The following is a 10,607-nucleotide window of genomic DNA, read 5'->3' as shown; positions in this document are numbered from 1 at the left end:
TAATTAAATATATTTAGTTTTAATATTTGGATTTTTATAGTTTTGAAAAACAAAATTTAAAATTTTATGGGGCTTCAGCAGATTTTTACAATTCAACCGTTTAGATGGTTCATCGATTCATATAATGTTTTAGATCAAATATGAAAATCAAATCGTATATAATATCTTAATAGCCTAATTGAAAATAACAAGTTTGGTCACTAAATTGGCAATCATTGTAACGAAAAATATATTTGGCTATTATTATAAAAAATTAAAAAGTTTGGCTTAGATCGCAACAAGTCGTAAAAATTTGGATTTCTTTACTATTAAACTTTAATAATTTGATGATGATGCGTTCTGCTCAAAATTCTTATTTTAATGACTAACTCAGACGGTAAGAGCATCTCACCTAAGATTAATAAATCTTATATTCGGATAACATTTGAATAGAATTAAAATATGTCCATCCTCTTCATTATAAAGAAAAAATGCTAACTTTCGGTACAATAATTAAATTTTTGTTAATTAGTACAAGTTTTGTGAATAACATAAAAATGTTATATTATGATTTGATTATGTGCTATTTATTTTGCACTGGTAATGATAACATGTATTATTAATAAGTTCTCTATGTCTATATGGTAACAAAATACTTTTTTTTTATGAATGGTAACAAAATACTATACAGACAAAGGAAGAAAAAAATAATAGACCATGCTAATAGATTGGAGAGTTAGCCTTCAAATGATCTCAGTAAGTTTTTTTTTAGAATAAAAGAAAATTGTATTGATTAAAAATATTATTTATATTTGGTTTAATCGCCAAAAAACTCCCAATTTTTAGCCTTTTTTAAATGAACCCTGACGTTGCAATTTTATCAACTGCACCCAAATTCGCACCTTTTAGTTTCAATTCCACCCTCAAGTATTAGATTGATCTCTTCTTCATTTGAAAAAAATTAAAATATGTCATCCATTTTTAACTTTTTGTGTGGAAAAGAGTTTAAACGAGTACTTTATAAGAGTTTTTATGAATTTTTCACGAGTAAAAAAGAGTCCAATTTAATTTTGAAGGTGGAAAAATTGCAATGTCAGAGTGTAACTGAAAAGGCTAAAAGGTGGGATTTTTTTTGGTGATTAAGCCTTTATATGTTAACTTTAACTTCAATGTTTGTGGGATTATGAGCTTTCAATATTTTTTATATGTTATTTTTTTGATTGTAAATGTGATATCTAATAGCATTTGAATGCTAAATAATTTAATAGTATTTGAATGCTAAATAGTTTGCCTTAATTCTCATTAATGATTTAGTTGTATCCCGCTATATATATCGACGGGCATATTTGACCCTTTTTCCTTCTTAATACGGGAAAACTGGTAATAACTGATGCACACACCACACGACCCGCCTCAAAGAAAACAGATAGCGGCTATGGCGACGAGCAATTCAGTTAACTACCAGACTTGGTTCCGGTTACCATCATCAACCAACATCAACAAAAAATTATCTAAAATTCATCATCCTCCGGTATCAAAACTGGACGAAATCAGAGTCTGCACGAACCGGACATGCAGAAGACAAGGTTCGACACAGACACTTGAAATTATCCGAGACATTTCTCCTCCGCATGTCTCCGTCAATTCTTGCGGCTGCTTAGGCTGCTGCGGTGCCGGCCCGAACCTTGCTATTCTCCCGCAAGGGATTCTCGTCGGTCACTGCGGCACTCCTGCTTCAGCTGCTCGCATTATTGCTGGACATTATTATAATCATGACGATAATGATGCGGCGATACGCAGCGTTTTGGAAGCTGTTTCCCTTAGAAAACGAGCTGAAATTGAAATTGATCAGGCTAATTTTTCCCAGGCTGAGCTGCTTCTTTCACAGGTGTTTTTTTTATTATTATTATTTTGTTCTTAATTTTATACTAATTTGTAGATAATTAGATTTGTATTTGATTGTTAGTGCTGCAGGCTATAGAGCTTAAACCATTTGGGGGACTGCATATTATCTATAAATGCAGGTAATTTTATTTGCCTAGACTGATTATTGTTAGAATTGGAATTGTAATCTAAAGTTAATTTATTCATTTATTTGGATTTTATTAATATGGTTCTTTTTTAGTTAGAATATAATGTGAAAAAGTTCTATAATTTTATTTGAACACAATTCACAAAGTAATTCATTAGTAGGTGGAGTTTCAAAGAAATTAATAAGGGATAAAACAAGAATTAAAATGTGAATTTATTGCTTCTTAAACAGTTTAAATTAAAAAAAAAAAAGACTTCTTGAATGTGACGGAGGGAGTATCTGTTAATCCTACATATTGGATGTCTAGAAGCACACTTAACTCCATTTTGACTAGGTTCTGCATTGCCTAAATCCAGGTCTACTTTAAGATTGGCAATGAAAAATTATTCAGGGGCTCTTGAAGATGCTCGGGAAGCTTTGAATCTAGCTCCTCAATATCCTGAGGTCAGCCAATTATTTTGTTGAAGTCTATATGTTTGGAATGCTACCGCAGACTGTGATATCTAAGGACTTGGTTAATTGGCCTTGTTCTATTACTAAAAATATCTAGAACTTGAGTGCTCTTAGTTGTACTTGATATGTTTTTTAATTTTGTCAATTACGGTTTAAAAATCATTTTCATTGAGCACGGTTATAAATTACTGATTACATAACATTGTTCTCAAATCACAATTACATCCATGATGAGGAAATGATAAACTTTAAAGACGTACCTAAACACTGTCGACAATTTCCCAAACTCTACTAGATTTCTTTGTTGCCTAAGGAAATCCCTCTTATATCTCCTCAAGTCTGGCATCCGCACAATGCTCTTACGCATCACAAACTGAACAGGTGCAACAAAAAACAGAAGGCAGGCATGACATAGCTTGGATGCTGTTGACTGTCCCTAAACAGTATTACTGCTGTTGATGATACTATTGTGATTTTAAACAAATAAATGATAACTGGGTTCAATTGTCAAAAGAAAGTAAGTTCAGTATCTTAATTGATAATTTAATGGAACTAGCCAAAACTGTTAAAAGGCATTTAAATTTCAAGTTTTTGAACATTAAGCTACTCCATAAGAACTGAAAGCTAAGTAAATTAAAAAAGGATCAAATAATTAATTCTCTTCAGCAACGCTGAAGATTACTTGAGAAATTTTTCTTTTTGGAATTAATTGTCTTGTCAGTATAAATTATTGTCAGGTTTATTTTTTGATTTTCGTCTTGCAAGCTATAATTCACAGATAGTACCTATGTATCAAGTTTCATTTGAAAGTTTTTTTTATGGGTTTATGTCCTCATTTTATTTATTGAAGGTCAAATGTCGTAAAAAGGCCAAACCTTTCATAAAAGTTTCACAAAAGTCCTGACCTTTTAATTTTGTCGATTTTGGCCAAAAATAAATTATTTGGTTTCAATTATGGCCAACTCTCAATTTGATTTCAATTTGCCTATGTGACGCCTATGTGGCGCCTATATGGCATGTCAAATATTGAAAGGTCAGGACTTTTGTGAAACCAAATAATCCATTTTTAGCCAAAATCGACACAATTGAAAGGTAAGGACTTTTGTGAAACCAAATAATCAGTTTTTGGCCAAAATCGATAAAATTAAAAGGTCAGGACTTTTGTGAAACTTTTGTGAAAGGTTTGGCCTTTTTACAACATTTGGCCTTTATTGAATGTATAAAGCAATCCCTCTCTTTATGTTGCGTGCATGTATAGCTCTCTGGCTTCAGAACTTTTTGTGTGTGAATGTGTACATAATCTAATGGAAAAATGTTTTAGTAGTCATGAAGATATGCTTATGAAATATTATTTAGCAGGCATATCTGTGTGAAGGTGATGTTTTCATGGCAATGGAAAAGTATGAAGCAGCTGAGAAGTCATATTTGATGTGTTTAGACGTAGATCCTACTATTCGTCGTTCCAAACCATTCAAGGTGTCACTCATTCCTTTTTTATCTTTAAGAGAAAATTTCTTTTTCAAATTTCAATGACAATAAAATTATTGGACCAAAAATAATTGTTTTGTTTTGCTTTCGTGAGAGATCCCTTTTATTGTTTTTTCTGTTGATTGGATTTATTTGTTATGTTTTTGGGCAGTGTTAGGAACTTTATTAGTTTTAGTTGAATTTTAAGTCGTGCTACTAACCCTTTATGCATGGGACCAAAGAGATCTTCAGGCTGTATTCTTTTTTCAATTATTGGGGCCATAATGTATTTAGAGAGAACTTGTGCAAAAAATTAAGAGTGGAAATAAAATTTAGAAAATTGGTAGAGTAATATGAACTAGGTATTCCCCGGTCTCTATTGTTCAATTCTTCTTCTTAGGTTTCTATTGGATCTTCCAGAAGTATTAATCTTTAAAATTATAATTTAATTTATACCTTGATTTTGCACTGTTCTTGAAAAAGTAAATTAAGCTTGATCTATAACATAGGAACTTTTTTGGCTTAAATGCACAAAAAAATCACCAACTTTCACGTGTTTTTGGTATTTGACACGAACTTTTAATTTTGGCACATAAATACACGAACTCTCAGTTTTTTGCATATTTAACACGGGCACCGTTTTTGACCTAAAACGGCAACATTTTTTAGTTTCCGTTTTAGGTGAAAAAAGGGCGTCGTTTTAGGTCAAAAACGGTGCCTTTTTAGGTCAAAAACGGTGCCTGTGTTAAATATGCAAAAAATTGACAGTTCATGTATTTATATGCCAAAATTAAAAGTTCGTGTTAAATACCAAAAACACGCGAAAGTTGGTGATTTTTGGAGCATTTAAGCCAACTTTTTTTCTTGTTCTTATTTTTGCTCGTACCATTCTCTCCCATTTTATGCTAATATAAGATCCTTCCTATATGCAGGCTCGGGTTGCAAAACTTAACGAGAAACTGATTGCATCAGATATGCCTCACAGTCACAACCAGCAATAACAATGAATTTGCCAATGCTTATGTATCTAATAACGCAAACAATAGTTATCAGCATCATATTTCCAGGTTTGACAGTCTTATTAAACTGCTTGCTGTGATTTTAGAGTATCAGAGAGATTTAGTAAATTTAAATGAAAGTGTGATAATTGTAAAATCTTATAGATTAGTTCACTTTGATTAATTTTAAGATATTCATGGGCTCGATACCTAATTATACAGATTGCGTTATAACCAAATCTCGTTGACGTCATTTCTTGGCTGCTTCAACACAAAGCTCTGTTCCATAGTCTTGTATTTGTACCATTACTCATTTTCAGTTTTATTTCCAAACTTAAAATATACGCATGGTTGACGGCTAAGATCAGCAATTTGACTTTGTTTGTGGCAATTTTATTTACATTTTTCAAAATTTTATGCCAATTTGTAAAATTACTTACTGATTTCAATTCTGCTGGTAAACTCTATCCATGACTTCCTCAGTGTTTGGGAACTTTTTTTCCATAGACCATAGTCCATGACCTAAAGGTGAATGTAAAATCAGAAATTGTGCAGCTTTTCTCTCTGCTCTATAACTTCACTGATGGACCCATGAATTAATTTTTCAAGAAGAAAAGATGCTACATCTTGTGAGGTAGCAATTATTCCGTGGTTGGTTGATTCATCGATGTGCCATTAATAAGGTTTAGGGAAGAAAAATCGAATTTGTGTTGCCTTAAAATTCTGTCAACTACATAATACAAGCAATCCTAGCATACTTAAAATGGTAAATTAGGTTTATATTAATTAATTAGAAGGAAATGGACTTATAACAATACTCGTGAAAAATGGTGTATGTTTCGCGAGTTGGTCAAGGCTTTGAATCCCTGCAATTAAGCTAGGATGAGATTTTGAAGCCACGTGAATTCTCATATACCTGGTTCTGGATGAATGCTTAAGAGAATCTCCAAGATACTCACTAAACAAAATGTTCTTTTGTGAAAAATTAACTTTAGTTTTGACTGCTTCGTACTATGCCCATATATTTTGAAGTTACAAGCAAGCTTGATGACTACAAGATATTATATAACAAAAGACTGAACTTGTTGTAGTTTAATTTGTGCTGTGTCAAACATTTTGATTTATTCGAGGAAAACTAGAATTCCTACTTAGCTAAGGAATCACATTAAGGAGGAAAAATAATAGTTCTACTTAAGGAGTCACATTGATGGTCAACTTCTGGCCATTTTCACAGTGATTACTTACCCCACATATGAACCACATTTGGGTTGCCTCTGTTAAAAGCATTGAGTCATTGCCGTTAGTGAATTGCCTGATGTGTGTGTCCTTTATGCATTCTTCATATGCATTTGAGTTCACCTGCATTACAGTGTGCGCTCCCTTGGGGTAATTGAAATCTGAAAACATAACACTCATATTTTGTAGTTTCAGAAACTTAGATATTGTTTACAAGATTCTTGATTTCTGATTATTTGTATGCATGTTGTTAATATAAGGCTTACCTAGAACATCACCAACATGAAACTCTTTTCCTTGGAGCCAGTTGGAGAAATTGGTGAAGGGCGACCAGCCATCGAGATCTCCAACCGTGAAGGTTATTCCTCTTGCATGAAACACATTGAATGATGTAGCAACAAGGTGAAGTATAACCAAACTGGAAAATGCCATTCTGTTTCCTGAAATTCTAATACAGAAAGAGGTACATCTTTTTGCAGCGCGTTATTGTCATTAAGAAAGGTACGTATTGGTTGATCACAATATTAGTGCTATTTTGATTAGGTTGACATGTAAGTTGCATTACCACTGCTATGCCATAATCACTTATAAATTGCTACATCTATCAACAGCTCTTCACATGTAAATCTCGAGCTGCTTTAGTCTGTTTTTTCATTTCAACTATGTGTTTTGTTTAAATAATAACAATTAAATAAGCTCATGAGAACTGTTTTACAATCATCACGCTTATTGCATGTAAATCAGCTTAACCATATCAGACCCACACAACCTTATTGATTGAAGTAGCACCATTTTATAGTCTTCACAACAAAGGGTGTATCATGTTGTTCAGGGTTATAACCGAGTTCAGCTAACTCGCGAGCTTCTCGTAATTGACTAGAAAAAAATAATCAAAATCGACTTGATGTTAATTTAGTCGAGCTCGAGTTGATTTCCGAGTCGAGTTCGAGTCGTGATCTTAATAACCGAGTCGAGTGGATTGGAGTTTGATTTCCAGTTGTTCAACTGAGGTCAAACTAGAGCTACTAAAATCAACTTCAATCTGAGTTTGATTTGAGCTTTGAAATTTTAATTTTGGAATCAAATTGATCGACTCTATTATCTATTACTTCCCTAATAAAAACAGAAAGTTGACATTTTAGCTTAATTAGGCTTCTTCGTCTAACATTAGCTGCACCTTTGACTATCTTTATTTCTTTGTTATTTTAACTGCAGTTGTTCTGTATATTGTGTATTATTTCATTCCATTTTTATCATTTTAATGTGCCATTTTCATTTCTGATGTGGCTTTTATCACTGGGTATTTGGTTTTACTTACAATTTATAGTTATTTTTGCAATAATCTATTTCTAAATAATAATTGCAAAACTATTCTTTCACTTTTTTATTAATAGGAATATTTTTTACCAAGCTTAAATACAAAATGACTATCTTTATGAAAAGGGCTTGTAGAATTAGAGAATAAAGAGGAGTTGTCATCCAAGTAAAATTTAATTGGCTGCTTGATTGGCAACTAGCTTTCCTATTGGATCTCCTTATTCCGTTTATTGGTGTCTGCCTCTAAAATTACAAATTTCATGTTATATAATTTGTGTTAATCAAATGAGTAATGGCGTTGTTTGCAATTACGTGTGCAATAGGTTTTCGAAAAATTATTACACGCAACCATCGCGCCATGTCATTCGTGCAACAAACCATTATGCGTTAGCCATGTGGAAAAATTGTTAATAAAAAAATTAAGTAATAATTAAAAGATTCCCTAGGTTTTCAGTCCGGAAGTGAGTTTTCAAACATCGATCGGGTTTTTAAAGGAAATAGAAAAATTATTCAATCAAGCTTCATTTTCTCAAGTTCTTGAGAGGAAGAGGGTCTAACTGAAGCATTCAACGATACTTAACCGGTGACGTTGGAGAATAAGTACTTCGTGTAAAAAGTTGCGACGGTAAAAGTTGCGACGGTTGACAAGGTGGTGGACTTGGCATTTCCATCTTAATAACCATTGTATCCTTAAAGACGTGGGTGACTTTGAATACCTTGAATAACATTTCAGATGAATTTGAATTCGGTCACTCATCCGCGTAAGTAATTCATTGAAAAAAATGTGTCATTATGGAAAGCTTAATATGAAAACATGAAAGAGGATTTCGCTAATAAACTCATTAGTTCTACCAATCTTCCTTATTTTTCAAGAAACTAACATAAAACACTTCATTTTTTATTTTATTTGTAAGCTATATTTCATTTTTAAAATCTTTTACTCTTTTTAAACTATTTTTTTATCGCTGTTATCTTTTAATTTTTTTAAAGTAAAAAAAAAACTTTATGTATAAACTCTGTGTTTGTGCACGATTCATGTTTTTTTAATCTTCAAACCATTTTTTCCTCAAAAATAAAATTATTTACGATTTTTGATGTGAATTTAAAATTTATGAAAGATTTGGTTTGAAAATCTGAATAGTTATGGAAGGGAAAAGGGTCATTCATGCCCCTAAGGTTTAGGGTCTGGATCAAGTAAGCCCTCAACGTCCGGAAAGGTTCATCCATGCTCCTAACGTTTGTAAAAATTGACAATCAGGCCCCTTAGTTTAACGCCGTTTCATTGCTCCTAAGACTCCGTTAGTGTGATCCTACGTGGCAGAGATAAAAGGATCATTTATGCCCCTAAGGTTTTGTTTCGTAATCAGATGAGCCCTCAACGTTTGAAAAAGGTTCACTTATGCCCCTAACGTTTGAAAAGGTTCATTTTTGCCCTCAACGTTTGAAAAAATGAACAGTTAGGCCCTAGTTTAACGCTGTGTCATTGCTTTCCAAACTCTACTAGTGTGATCCTACATGGCTAATTTTTAGTGTTTTCCATTAATCGAACCGTAAGCAACCAGCATCGAACATTTAATCGGTAATAATTCTCCGATATCATTGAAGACGATTAAACATAATTAATAATGAAACGTAATTATAAAAAAAATAATCAATTTATTCATCTTCTTCATGTGTTTCGATTCGACAATTACATTCCTCCAAAAATTAGAAACCCAACAATTATATAAAAAGTTAACTAAAAAGATAAAAATTGTATTATTTTTCATTTGGCGTTCCATCTCATGCACTGCCTCCTTCTACCTCACCAAACATTTCTTTTTTTCCGTCTCTGGCATTGCGAGTTTCGTCAAACAAGATACCGATTAATGAAGAGAATTCTTTATTCGATTGTTGGAGAAGGATAGTCTATCGGGTTAGCTCGGTCTTGTAATAAACTGACTTTGCAACGACAGACTATTGTTGCTGAGAGAAAGACTGTCACCATAGAGAAAAATTTGACGGTAAAAATTAGCTACGTAGGATCACACTAACGGAGTCTGGAAAGCAATGTGACGGTGTTAAACTGGGGGTCTAACTGTTCATTTTTCAAACGTTGGGGGGCATAAGTGAACCTTTTCAAACGTCTGAACCTTTTTCAAACGTTGAGGGCTCATTTGATCCTGGACTCAAACCTTAGGTGCATAAATGATCCTTTTATCTTTGCCACGTAGGATCACATTAACGGAGTTTTAGGAGCAATGAAACGGCGTTAAACCGAGGGGCCTGATTGTCCATTTTTACAAACGTTGGGGGCGTGGATGAACCTTTCTGAACGTTGAGGGCTTACTTGATCCAGACCCCAAACGTTAGGAGCATGAATGACCCTTTTCCCGTTATGGAACTGTGCGAATAAGGCGATTTGCTGGTCTAATTTTATTGGAAAAAGTCCAACAAACAATAGCCGATGAAAGCTGTTCATTTCAAATTCGTTTGTTCAGACCTTTGTGGTTTTTCTTATATTTTAGTATTACCGTTTTTATTAATTTTTCTATGCAATTTTTGATTGAATAAACCTGTTAGGAATAATTTCTCTTTTATTCTCGAATTCGGTATTCTTTGTGAATCGACAATTATTGGTTGCTTATTTATCTAATATTTCTTGAATCAATGGACTTTTAGAAGCTATAATATTATTTTTGTTAATCAGCAAATTTATCTTGGTTTATATTTACTTCCGCTGCGTCAATTTTTATCATTATTTATACTATATATAAAAGTACAGATGGAGGGGGGTAGAAACATTTGACGTTAATGTCAGTTTTGCTTTATAAAATATAATTATTAAAAAAATTATTAAAGTTAGAGTATTAACTAAAATAAACTTATATGTTAAGATAATTATCTACAATACTAACTAAGACTACTTTAAATATTTAATAATTACAATTTTAATTTTTTTAATTATATATAATTTTAAATAAGGTAAACTACTTCTAATAAATTACTATTAATTATTATTTAATATTTTCTATATTTATAAAATTTGAGTATCAATTAAATAATCAAATTATTAAAATAATCATCTTAAATATTAAATAAGATAAACTATTTCTAATTAACTATTGCTCTAAATATTATTTAAA

General features: G+C 32.2%; 2 protein-coding genes across 3 annotated transcripts; one reads left to right on the top strand and one right to left on the bottom strand.

The window, feature by feature from the left end:
- The first annotated feature begins 1,329 nt into the window (after positions 1 to 1,329).
- Positions 1,330 to 6,885, top strand: LOC126670660 (uncharacterized). 2 transcript variants are annotated; one of them, XM_056104827.1, is made up of 6 exons: positions 1,330 to 1,867; positions 1,954 to 2,003; positions 2,368 to 2,455; positions 3,824 to 3,940; positions 4,864 to 4,998; positions 6,473 to 6,885. In XM_056104827.1, exons 1-5 carry the CDS (start codon positions 1,370 to 1,372, stop codon positions 4,930 to 4,932), a joined length of 822 nt encoding a protein of 273 aa, XP_055960802.1. In that variant the 5' UTR covers positions 1,330 to 1,369; the 3' UTR covers positions 4,933 to 4,998; positions 6,473 to 6,885. The 2 variants fall into 2 exon arrangements, with proteins under 2 accessions (XP_055960802.1, XP_050220393.1); XM_050364436.2 differs by having other exon boundaries at positions 6,426 to 6,885.
- LOC126670661 (stellacyanin) lies at positions 5,910 to 6,597 on the bottom strand. The gene is made up of 2 exons (XM_050364437.1): positions 6,432 to 6,597; positions 5,910 to 6,326 (listed from the first exon to the last, which is right to left on the bottom strand). The coding sequence occupies exons 1-2, from the start codon at positions 6,595 to 6,597 to the stop codon at positions 6,121 to 6,123; spliced, it is 372 nt and encodes a 123-aa protein (XP_050220394.1). The 3' UTR covers positions 5,910 to 6,120.
- Positions 6,886 to 10,607: the final 3,722 nt, after the last annotated feature.

The sequence above is a fragment of the Mercurialis annua genome, linkage group LG2 (genome assembly GCF_937616625.2).
Source record: "Mercurialis annua linkage group LG2, ddMerAnnu1.2, whole genome shotgun sequence".
Lineage (NCBI taxonomy): Eukaryota > Viridiplantae > Streptophyta > Magnoliopsida > Malpighiales > Euphorbiaceae > Mercurialis > Mercurialis annua.
This window is presented reverse-complemented; position numbering and strand designations above follow the sequence as displayed.

Bases quoted from the DNA above. Each gene is read 5' to 3' on its own strand.
- LOC126670661 (XM_050364437.1), bottom strand. From the start codon at position 6,597: ATGGCATTTTCCAGTTTGGTTATACTTCACCTTGTTGCTACATCATTC. The intron at 6,327-6,431 runs GTAAGCCTTATA...TTATGTTTTCAG, and splicing joins TCATGTTGGTGATGTTCTAG to ATTTCAATTACCCCAAGGGA.
- LOC126670660 (XM_056104827.1), top strand. From the start codon at position 1,370: ATGCACACACCACACGACCCGCCTCAAAGAAAACAGATAGCGGCTATG. The intron at 1,868-1,953 runs GTGTTTTTTTTA...TTAGTGCTGCAG, and splicing joins CTGAGCTGCTTCTTTCACAG to GCTATAGAGCTTAAACCATT. The intron at 2,004-2,367 runs GTAATTTTATTT...GCCTAAATCCAG, and splicing joins CATATTATCTATAAATGCAG to GTCTACTTTAAGATTGGCAA.